Below are 12,463 nucleotides of genomic sequence, written 5' to 3'. Positions count from 1 at the left end.
AACACATTGCATTTTTAAAAGTCTGTTTATTAGAACCAGTTTTTGCCATTTAACAAAACAAAACCTATCAAAGGTCAATTTACTCTGGAGCATTCAAATGTATCACACAGTTATTGTAGGACTGCTGTAACGTTAATTCTTTATCCTGGAAACAGCAGCCTGACAAACAATCTCAACTCAATGACCACTCACCAGGCACATCTAAAGCTTTCACATCACATGGACCTCAATGATAGTCAGAGCAGCTGTTCTCACAGTCACAAATTAACTTAGGTACTTGGGTTTTGAGACAAAAAGGACGACACATCCTAAAAGATTAAATGGAAAGGCTTCTGATCTTCATGATTTCCATGACAACAGAGAAAACTCAGTCCACTAGTGAAGACTGTGTGACAGAGGTGAAAGCTTCAGAAATCGAGCTACTTTTTTTTAAAATCAAACTAGTATTTGCAAGTATTTTTTTTCAAAATTAACTTTAATATTAATTAAAAATATTATTATTAATATTAATGGAAACGGACAGAATAAAGTGAGTATAGAACAACCTTAGGAACAGGTTTTTTGGGAGATTAAAAATATAGGTGGGTAACAAAACAGCTGAATGATGACAGAGTGAGTCAATAATAGAAGTCTTGCTAAACTACACTAATCTATTCAACAAACCAACATTAATATAAGATTACTCCATCCTCCGGAGTGACATCCACCAAAAGAACAATAGAGCAGCAACTTCCATTGACTTTGTATTTATCTCCCTGTGGCCCTTTGTCATTCAGATTTATAATACTCAAAACTGGAAGGCTCTCATTAATTTTTTACCTTGTTTCTTAACACATCATATGTCATTTAAAACTTCTTCTGTTCTCTTGTAGGTCGGGATTCTCTATTTCCAACCGAGTGTTTTCCGTTGCATCCTGTTGCGATGGGTTCGACTGTTGGGTTTCGCTACTGTCTATGGGACAGTGACTCTGAAGTTGTACAGGTAACACACACACAGCTACACAAACCCATTTGTCCAACATCAATATCCATCACAGAAAATGCCTACACCGACCTCTTTAAGTGCGGTTATAGTGTAACTTACATGTTAATTCCTTGTAAATTCCTTGTTCCTTATAAAGTGTTGAGGCAGCACGTTTCTCAGCTGCTTCATCACCAGATTATACTGCTGTAGGCCTACATATTCAGGGGTGAATTCACTGCTTTATTAAGTGCAGAAGAGAATTGCCAAGTAAAAGTAATTAAGAAAACATGGGGTGCTTTGGCCCCAAATGGTCTCCATATATAACACGTTATTGAATGATTGTTGGCTAGAGACAAACCGAGATACTAATGTGTGTGAGAGCAGAGGAAGGAAAAGGACTGCCTGAGGATACATTGAGGGTGAGTAGAGATGGGATTATTCAGTGCTGAGTAGCCAATAAGGGTACAAAGAGTCTGTTGTATTTAAAGTAATGCACTTGAAGTTGTTCATCTGTGGGCTTTATTATCAGGTGAATGTGTCAAAAAGGCCTAAATGTAGATGCTGATTAAGGGAATGTGGCTAATGCAAGCTGGAGCTCAGTCAAATCTTAGACGTCCAGCCTAATATATCGCATGGATCAATTTTTGATGGGGGTCTCATTAGTGGGGAGCGCACTGGACACGTCATCAAATGTGCGTGAAGAGCAGAGCCTAAGAATAGCAACAGCTGGTCATATGTTTGAGCAAAGTATAATTTGTGTTACACAGTCGTTTTTTTCCCACCTTTTTTTGTCTGTAAATTTAAGTCTGCATCACACAGACAATGATAAATGCTGTACACTATGATAGCTATGATAGCTGAAATGTCCTGCTGAAAAAAAAACAGTCTAACAAACTGTCATTTAAAATGGAGTTTATACTTCTGAACCCACTTTGTTTATACCAGACAATGTCATGTCATATTAAATGCATTTTCACTTTATTAGATCATACAAATGCAAAGTTTCCAATAAAATATTTAAAACTAAATGACATGTTATTATATAGTATGTTATTTTGTAATGTTCTCAGGAAAACCTCTTTCTTCCCTCCACAGGGTGCTGAAGGTGTTCCTGTCCCGAACAGCCCAGAGGATACCGTATATGACCAGCTGGCGAGTGTTGCGTCTGCTGGGCATTATCTTGCTCATCGTTTGTTGGTTCCTTGTGGGTTGGACGTCTGCCGTCTGTCAGAAAGACAGGACGTTGACTCTCATTGATGTGGGCTACACACCCGATGGCCTACAGTTCAGCATGTGCCTGCTGGATCGCTGGGATTACATGATGGCTGTCGGTAAGTTCTGTTCGTGCCCTCTGACCACAAAGGATATTGTGAGTAATAGTACACTACACTGTACTACTGTGTGTGCTTACCACAGAGTGAAAACATGGGTTATTTGAGGTATGCATGATATAAAATCATCAAATCAAATTAGGCATGGTAACATTTGGAGTTCAAAGCGAATGAGTGAGAGGAAGAGTGAGTGGTAAGTGAAGTTGGATGAGTAAGACAGTTTGTTTGCATCTACGTATGGCAATACAAACTTAAGCGTCCGAAAAGAAGACATTAATTGTCTCCACTGGTGCTATACTTTTAAATAATTGACTGCGTTGTACATGGAGGGGAGGGCAGGCTGCAGCCGAAAAAGATAGATAAGGAATCAAAGATGCAAGGAGGGGAGCAGCATCATGTGTTAAGGAGATCTGCATGTTGTTTTATGCCTGCTGACTCAGGCATGATGAGAGAGAACCATGGTCCTTGTGACTTCTGTGAAAACAGATGGGCCCTCAGCAAAGCATACATATTGTGAGACTCTATACTGGTTTCGGAGTCCACACCTGCATACATTTGCAGCCAGTAGCCTAATTGTGATAAATGCTACTTCTTTTTCATGGTACAAAAAGATCAAAATGTTATGTTTCTAGTTTTATTGTTGGCCTAATGATGTGCACAGTGACAGTGAACTCAACAAGTTCTTCAACGGGTTTGACACTGGGGCAAATGTACTTTTTGCACCAGCCTCTACACCCATACCCCACCATTCTTCCTCAGTGTCATACAACAGCTTGTCCTGCATGGGGCTCCTTGTGTCTCTTCCTCAGCCTCCACTTCCTCCATCTGTGTGCATCTCCCCCACTGCAGCTACGCCCCCTCCATCACCTGGGCACACTCCACCATCTGTCACAGTAACAGGGTGAGACTGTGCCTTAGGAAGGTAGCTGGCACAGATGATGTATGTCCATGCGTATAATGTTTTAGGAAGGAACCACAGGGTGTTTGGTGGGGGGTGGTGGTACTGTAATTAACAGCTTTGACCCCCTTGTGGCCCCCTCTGGATGCTCTGATTTCAAATAATTGTGACTGTAATGGTAGTGAAGCTCTTCAGTGATATTGCACCAATGCCAAGAGCAGAGAGCAAAGCGAGGAAGGCTCCAGGTCCAGATGGCATCAGCTCCAATCTACTCAAGCCCTGCACAGATCAGCTTTGTGGGATAGTTGTGCACTTGTTCAAGTTGAACCTGGCAATGGAGAGCATCCCACAACTGTGGAAAACATCCTGTGTGGTACCAGTACCAAAGAAACAGCACCCAAAGGACCTCAGCACCTACAAGCCAGTGGCACTGACGTCACATCTGATGAAGACACTAGAGTGGCTGGTCCATCTGGAGAGCTCTTCTATGGACCTGTTGATGAGGCTCTGAGAGGCTATTTAACACTGTTTTGACAGTGCTGTGTGGGAAGAACCAGCTTGGATGATGGTCTCATCTACCTCCAACACAGAGCTCTTTATCACCTGGAGAAGCCTGGGAGCTTCTGAGGGACAAGCTGGAGCACATGGAGGTGGACCTCCACTTAGCATCAGAGAATGGACATTAAGAGAGTGGACTCATATAAATGCCTACATTTTCACCTCAGCAATAAACTGGACTGGCCAGGTAACACAGACACACTCCATAAGAAAGACCAGAGCAAGTTCTTCCAGCTGATGATGTTATCGATTTAAAATGTTTAAATTCAAGTCTGAATCTATGATAACCTCTAGATTTCTAACCTGATTTTTGAATTTTAGAGAAAGAGACTCAAGGTGACTGCTGACACTTTCTCTTTGTTTCTGTGGCCCAAAGATGATTACTTCAGTCTTGTCACTGTTTATTTGGAGTAAGTTGAGGAGACTGAGGTAATTGATGTAAGGGACACTACTGAGGGTGGTCTGCTGAGGCAACAGCATCTTAACTGCAGACAGGAAGAGACTGGACAAACTAATCAAGAGGGGCAGCTCTATCATGGGAAGTTCTCTAGATCCTGCCAAGCTAACATCCCTGCTGCTATGCATGGGACTCTGACAGCACTGGACTGCTCTATCCCAAGTTTCCACAGGTCCTTCCTTGCTGCTACTACAGCCAGGACTGCTCCCAGTAGACAAGGCTCCCCCATCCCTGTTTGACAAAAGGCCAGGCAAGTTTATTTATATAGCACAATTCATGCACAGAGTAATTCAAAGTGATTCACAGAAATAAGCTAAAGTTAAAAGTACATATGCAAAAATCAAAATAAGAACCAGCAAATAGTAGAAAATGAACTTGAAATAAAATTAAAGGAGAATGAGTGCAGATAAAACACTTTAGATAAAACACTTTCAGTTGTCATATGCTGCATTAAAAAGTTTTTAGCTTGGCCTTAAACATTGCCAGAGATGAGGCCTGGCTAACATCATCAGGAAGACTATTCCAGATTTTAGCTGCATAGAACTGAAACACTGCTTCTCCATGTTTAGTCCTGACTAATGAGCAGAAGACCTGAGCCATGAAGAGACTTATACACAAGCAGTGCTGTTTTAAAGTCTATTCTTTGAGTGACAGGAAGCCAGTTCACATTACAGGACTTATGTGGTTGTACTTCCTGGTTCTAGTCAGGACTCGAGCAGCACATTCTGAATGTACAGCAGCTGCCTTACAGTCCGTCTGCCAGCCCGTGAGCAGGCCATTACAGCAATCTAACCTGCATGGATGAGTCCCTCCAAGTCTGGTTTAGACATGATCCTTTTGATTCTGGCAATGTTTTTAAAGGGGGTAAAATGCTGATGATGTTATCGATTTAATGTGGCTGTTAAAATTCAAGTCTGAATCTATGATAACCTCTAGATTTCTAACCTGATTTTTGAATTTTAGAGAAAGAGACTCAAGGTGACTGCTGACACTTTCTCTTTGTTTCTGTGGCCCAAAGATGATTACTTCAGTCTTGTCACTGTTTATTTGGAGAAAGTTGAAAGACTGTGAAAACTGTAAATATCCAATTACACCATAGTGCAATATGTCCCATTGTTTTTTTCATTATATTTTTATTATGTTCATATTGTATATACATTTGTAAATACCTTTACAGTTATTTTTTACAGTGATTTTTTTCATTGTTGCAGTATTTTTTACTGCTATTTCTCTTTTGCTGCTGTAACATTTGGGATTTCCCACTGTGGAACAAATATAGATTCATTCTATCTTATTTTTTCTCATTTATGACTTGGTTAATGCACTGTATCAGTTATTGTGTTAGCTTGGGAACCTTGAACAGATCCAATTTAAACTGTTTCATATTTAAATAAATATATTGTATTTTTTTTATTTTGTGTTTTTTTTTTGTTTTTTGTTTTCTCTATTGTAAATACCTTGGGTCTTCTTCACTTTTATTGCTACGTTTATCTTGTGTTGTACTGCTGCTGTAAATGTACGCATTGTGTGACAAATAAAGTTTCATCCTATCTTGTATTATCTTAAATCCATGAAAAGCCAAATTATATTGAATAAAGGTTCAAACATTGTTTCTGCACTGTCAGATTTTTCTATTCACAAATTTGATGATTGAGTGATAAAAACAATGTGAACTACATATGAGTCTACATATAATTGGCTTGTGCTAGCCCTGAGTTTTGTTGGTCCATTTAGGTCCAATTAATATTTTCTGACCTCCCCATGCAGTACACTCACACATCTTTTACAAACTCGATTCTGTGAGTGGCCAGTTGCATTTAACACTTATTGTTCTCATTGTGAGGAACGTATGATTCACTCAGACCTGACAGCCCTGTAGTTCAAACAAACAACACATAAATGTCAAAAATAATAGAAACAGCTTTTCAGTGGAAAAGCAGCATGTTTATTCATGTGAAGCTGGCTACCTAGGAAACATTACATGACGTTGCCATGGAGGTGCATGGGGAGTCATTTATTGTCCTGAGAACACAATCACAGCCATTACAAATGTGTTTGATAGGTTCTGTTAACAGAGCATTTTTACTGTATACATGTGTCGTACAATTTGCACCAGCACCACAAGGGCATTGTACTAAAGCAGCTGTTTTTTTTTGTTGTTTCTTTGGTTTTTTTGTGTGTGTTTGTAGTCTCTGAGCTACAAAGAAATTATTTTTAGCCCATGCTTTCATTGCGTTCACCACTTCTTTCTCATTCTTGCTTCACAGCTGAGTTCGTCTTCCTACTGTGGTCAGTGTACCTGTGCTACGCTGTGAGGACAGTGCCGTCAGCCTTCCATGAACCTCGCTACATGGCCATAGCTGTTCACAACGAGCTTGTCCTATCAGCAATATTCTATGTCATCAGGTAACAACTCCTTCTGGAATTTCTTTTGTGTTGTTGTACTGCTGATCATAATAACAAACCTGTATTGTGGTGTTCACACCAAAAAAGTTCAATTCATTTAAACTTTTAACAACTAGATCTATATAAATACATGCACACACCTTTTAACAATGCGCCAATCAGAACATTTTACAGATGCTAGTTGTCCTAGATATTGTCTGTGTACTTTAAAGACAACATAAAACCTAAAATCAGATGGTCTCATTTCCATCAAACACACAGGCTATCGCATTATGTTAAACTCTTGTTCATCTGGGAGCTGTTTTTATTGTTGCAAAGTCAGCCTTCTCCCAACAGTGTACATGTCAAATAGCTGCACCATGCAGTTTATAAATGAGACGTTTCAGCTGACAGCCATTCCTAGATGGAGTCCCCCTAATTGAGAGCTCAGCTCCATAACATAATTTGCTAATGAACCATGCCATAATGATTAATGTCTTTTATTCAAGACTGCATAAATAACAAGACTTATTGACAGCCATATTTCACTTAGAAGTTAACAACATTACCAATAAGTTGTGGATTGTTGATGTATATCCTGACAGGTTCTTAAAAGGAATCCGATATTTAACAGTTTTGATGTTATTTGAACATCTGGCTCTTCATGATCACTTTGCCATCTCCTTCAATACGACTCTTCAGCCTCTTAAGCAGACTTTTTTCTGCAGAAAACTGCCAGACACAACCTCTAATAAATTGAACAGTTGCCTCGTTTGGCAAGTTGATTCTGACTGGCTGCCACCAGAGACCAGAGTGTACACTGGGGCTTGTTAAAAACATCCGGCATCTATTTGTGTTATTCAGAGAACCTGCTATTTGATCCCACTGTGACCTGTTAAAGCTCAGACTTCCTTGTTCACTGTTAGTCATCAGATTTTATTCAGGTCCAGGAGTGAATGGGATGCTATGAGAAAATTAAGGAAATGTAATAGATAGTGGTCTTTGCATGACTGATGGGGAGCATTACAGAGAGGTGCTGCAGGCTGAAAAGAGACATCATGCCCAGGTTATCAAATCCTCACCGCAGAGAAACTTTGGGACATTTTAGATGCTGGACCTTTGCTTTCATTCATGCCTCTAAGATACTACCACTGTAACTGTTAATTAATTATTAGTTTACTAACTTCAGCATTGCAATGAATCTGATAGATGACATGTTTGGCTATTGGGTCTCTAGTGGTTGAACTGTCATCTGAAACGACATGCTTTCATTTGTTTGCACATTGACATTGCACATGAAAGTCTGTTATTTCATTTTAAATTAAAGAATGAATCTAGTCCTCAGACCACTATTGTTTATGTCAGTAATTATCTCAGTTTCCACCAACTGCTGTGCCACAGCAAGCCCAATGTATTATGTATAAATAAATGAGCTGAATCTCATGACCAGATCAAGGTCACTGCCCTTTATCGTGAATCCAATTGAAAGAATGAGAAAAATATGATGTCCTTGCTGGCAAAAGTGGAACATTATGAGAGGCAGAGGAATTGATGCCCAGACAGACAGTGTATAAATCTGCTTTAGCTGAAAACACATTAAGTGTGCTGATCAGTCTCTTCCAGCTATAACTGCATCTGCAACATGTACAAATTTAATTTATTCAAACTTGACTGCAGATGTGTTTATTAACAAACTCATTGTACATGAAGCATGGATAATAAAGTACACAAACAATACATGGGAATGGAAATGATGGTATTGTTCTTATACATGAAGTAGAATAAAAAAATCAGAAATGTTATCTGCTGCCACAAGTTTTTTTAATATTAGCTAAACTAATATTAGTTAAACTTCTGGATTTGTTGGAAATTAAATTACAATATTTCTCTTTGCATTTCCTTTTCTTTGTGTCCTGTATATGTTGTCTCTTTCTTCTTGTTATATTCTGACAGATTCACTCTTGCCCCTGAGCTTCATCCAGACTGGATGCTGATACTGTTCTTCACCCACACTCACTTAACTATAACAGTTACACTGGGTCTGCTACTCATTCCTAAGGTAAAGTTCACAAGTATTGTATCACATCATTTTACTTTGCTTAAATAAAAAGAAGAAAAAAGTCACGTTTGTTTTTTGAAAAAATGCTCTGACTGCTGGCTTACAATGTAACATATGTTAAATTAGATACTTACGTACTTCTAATGTCATTTATTAATATATAATTTTGTTTATATGTTTATATATATATTATTAATAGAATTACATATATCTTGGTCACTTTTATACCATCTCTTCAGTTCCTGTTTGCTGGCACCCATATGAGAGATGACATAGCCTCTGAGGCCTATGAGGATGAGCTGGACATGGGTAGATCGGGGTCGTACCTCAATAGCAGCATAACCTCTGCATGGAGTGAACACAGTCTAGACCCTGAAGATATTCGGGTAAGCAGTGTTTCTTTTTACCTTTCATTTTAGACTGCATAAGCTTAATCCACCAAAAATACTGAGCCATGGCAGTTCTTTATTGCAGACACCAGACGAAATGGGCCATCTCAGTTCTATTAATGGCTGTGGCGTAAGGTCTTGCGACAGTGTTTGGGAAAAATGTACTAATGTGAGCAGAGATTTCTGTTTGTCTGTTAGAGCTGAAGAAGTCTCTCTACCCAAAGATTCAGGCACTCAAGCCTGTTTACAGGAGGGAGTGAGATTAAGATGACATACTCTTGCTTGAGAGCATTCATTGTATTGGAGGGCCATAAAGACAGAAATTCAATCAATTTAAGAAGAGAGCTTAGAGGCTGTTTCAGACCTAACATTAAAACACTCTCCATTTTCTTATTTGATGCTGTCCAAGACTGTCCTGTCTTTGCTTTTATTTTAACATGCATGTGATATTCCATAGTGCATCTTTTAACAGCTGTTTGTAGTCACATGTCCTGGGTTTGTACTGCATGTTCACTGTGCAGTATTTTTAAACCTTATAAGTTCAGTTATTTGTTCTTAAAAGGAAACTGATCACCTTATTTTTGTATTTCCCGTGATTGATTCATGAATGTTTAGGAGGAGCTGAAGAAACTTTACTCTCAGTTGGAGGTTTACAAGAGGAAGAAGATGCTGGCAAATAACCCTCATCTCCAAAAGAAGCGGAGCTCCAAGAAAGGTCTGGGTCGCTCACTAATGCGTCGTATTACTGAGATTCCTGAATCAGTACACCGACAGTGCAGCCGTGAAGACAAGGAGACTACAGAACATGGGAGTAATCGTAACAGCATATGCATGTTGAAGAAGAATCCCTTTGATCCAACTCATCCAGGAAAACCAGTGAAGGAAGAGCCACTGAAGAACAAGGTGTTCTCCCTAAAAAAGTCGCACAGTAGCTATGACCATGTCCGTGACCAGAGTGAAGACTCTACTAGCTCTGCAACAGACAAGATAGAAGTGACCACAGCTGAAGGTTCCCTCCTGGATACACTTATGGGCAAGAAACTGGTCAAGAAGAAGTCTAGTGAGACGATAAATGTCCCTAGTGAATCTACGGAATCAGTTCCTTTGGTCTGCAAGTCAGCCAGTGCCCACAACCTAACTGCAGACAAGAAACCAATTCATCCCAGAGCCACTATGCTGCAGAAGTCCCTTAGTGTGATTGCCAGTGCCAAAGAAAAGACTTTGGGCTTGACAGGCAAAATCCAGAGTGCAGAGGATAGCAATAAGAAGAGTCAGACAAAGAGAGAGGATACAAGGGGCACCGAAGAGCCAGAGAATGAATGCCAACCTAAGATGATTATTAGTCAGTCAGTGGAGTACAAAGACAGTGTCGCCAAAAGTCGAATTGTGAAACAACCAGTGAGTGGTAGCCAGCCTGCGATCTGTTCTGATCTGGTCAAGGGAAAGGACCTCTACGATCTCTCAGAAGTGTGTCCCTGGGAAGTGGAAGATTTCCCAACTCCATCGGAAAACAAGATGCAAAAGCATGTATCTATAGCACCAAAGGAAACCACAGTGGTTCATGGAGGAAGCACCAAGGGAGGCAAATCTCAGCAGCAGAAGCAGAGAGCTTCTGATCAGTCACCATCAGGTGGCAGGAATTCAAAGGAGATCCAGAGGACAACTGCTGTTCGAGCAGAGGTATGCCCATGGGAGGATGGATGTGAGAATAATGCTAGTCAAGTGGAAGGGTCAAAGCAGCAAATATCAAGTCAGGCTAACCAAGTCCTTAAAGTCCATCAGCCTCATTCTGCAGTAGAAAGCTCGAAATCACAATGGGCAGGCATTTCTCATTGGGACTTTGAAGAGGATCAAAAGACAGGGTTAGCTCACTCAGCAGATATGACAAAGCAGAAAGGCTTCCTTCCCTCTCTAGCGGATGGGAAAGAGAGAAATACCCTTTTGGGTCCATCCAAAGCAGGAGGCTCAATCCATCTACCCACTTCAAAGCCCGATGTATGTCCTTGGGACTATGAAGACACTGCTGTATCTCCAAATTCTGAGAGGACACCTAGTCCTTCTCGAGTATCCAAAACCAAGGAATCCCCTTCAAAAAAGAAGAGTAGTCCTTCCATGAGAACAGTTGAGAAAGAGAAATCAAAAGATGGTGATGATGAGAAAAGCAGAACAAAAAGCAAGAGTAAATCTTCAGAGAAACATGTGAGCCAACAAAAAAAGCCTGAGGTATGCGCATGGGATGTAGAGAGTCATCAGGAGGTGCCACTGGTAGAAAGAAGAAAAAGTGCAAATGTTGGCGCATCGAAAGGAAAGCAGGCTGAGGTCTGTCCCTGGGATTTTGAGGATACACCGGATAAAACAGGTACAGACAAAAGTACTCCTGTAGTGAAACAGAGCAATCCACATGTTAAAGGTGGGGCTGTAAGCGTGGTTAAAAAAGCAGAAGTTTGTCCCTGGGATTTTGAGGCTAGCACATCAAGTAAGAAGGCATGACGCTCAACTTTCTATAATGGACCACTGAAATCATAATTACTGATGTACACTTTTTTTCACTCTAAAAATCGTTAGATATTACCTTCTGCTCTTAGTGCGGTTACTTGGAAGAATTTGAAGCTCCACAAGTTGCCTTGCTTTCTGAGGTTTTGTTCCTGTTTTACCTATTTTGAAGATAAGTGAAATATACAAAAAAAAAAACAACACATGATGAGCATTCCAGATTATTGCAGGAAAATCCTGAAGATAAATTTTAGACTTATGCAACTTTTGATTCAGTCTTTTCACCTCATGAACACTGAAAATCTGTGTTAATCATGTTCTGTATTCTGGCCACAATTCATAAATGATTTATTTTGTGCATCTCTTCTTGGTCTAAGGTATGGCGTGCATAGAGGTAGAGACAAAAAAAATATGTTTTGTGTAAGAAAAAGAGCATGAATTACAGGTTAAAATAATAAACTGAACTACAATAGTGAAAGCCAAAGAATAAGTGAAGGTTTGAAAAAAGGAATGGTAGTTTTTACACTGTAAATTTATTATTTTTTGTCCAACCCTCAACACAGTGGGAAGGACTCATAGAGGAAATCAGTCTATAGCACTTTAGCCAACTCCATAAAATAAGCATCAAGGACAGACACTGTTCTTCTTCTACATTTCCTATTATTTTGAAATTCATGGCATGATATCACATATGATATCACACATTGACCAAAATTAGACATTTTTGTTTAGATCTATTTAATTGTAGTTCTCGGCAGATTCAAAGTCAAAGTCTGCAGAGATGTACTGTATGTGCCTAAATTACTAGCATTGTCTTGTATCAGTCTGAAGTGAAGCAATTAGCTTCTTCTTCAGCATTTTGTGACAGTGACTTATATAAACAGCATGCACAGCCAGGTATTGAGAGTAGTTAGAGCCTATTGGTTTGT

General features: G+C 39.7%; 1 protein-coding gene across 1 annotated transcript in view; it reads left to right on the top strand.

Moving 5' to 3' along the window:
- gpr158a (G protein-coupled receptor 158a) overlaps nt 1–11,531 on the top strand; it is a 74,450-nt gene extending 62,919 nt beyond the window's left edge. The window contains exons 6-12 of the mRNA XM_026292353.1: nt 873–982; nt 2,060–2,295; nt 6,476–6,614; nt 8,547–8,652; nt 8,892–9,038; nt 9,127–9,210; nt 9,657–11,531. Of these exons, the coding sequence (XP_026148138.1) occupies nt 873–982; nt 2,060–2,295; nt 6,476–6,614; nt 8,547–8,652; nt 8,892–9,038; nt 9,127–9,210; nt 9,657–11,531 (2,697 nt within the window). The remainder of the gene's footprint in view (nt 1–872; nt 983–2,059; nt 2,296–6,475; nt 6,615–8,546; nt 8,653–8,891; nt 9,039–9,126; nt 9,211–9,656) is intronic.
- Nucleotides 11,532–12,463: the final 932 nt, after the last annotated feature.

Source organism: Mastacembelus armatus, chromosome 20 (assembly GCF_900324485.2).
Source record: "Mastacembelus armatus chromosome 20, fMasArm1.2, whole genome shotgun sequence".
In the NCBI taxonomy this organism is placed as follows: domain Eukaryota; kingdom Metazoa; phylum Chordata; class Actinopteri; order Synbranchiformes; family Mastacembelidae; genus Mastacembelus; species Mastacembelus armatus.
Note: the sequence above shows the minus strand (reverse complement) of the source record. Positions and strands in the feature narration are given on the sequence as shown.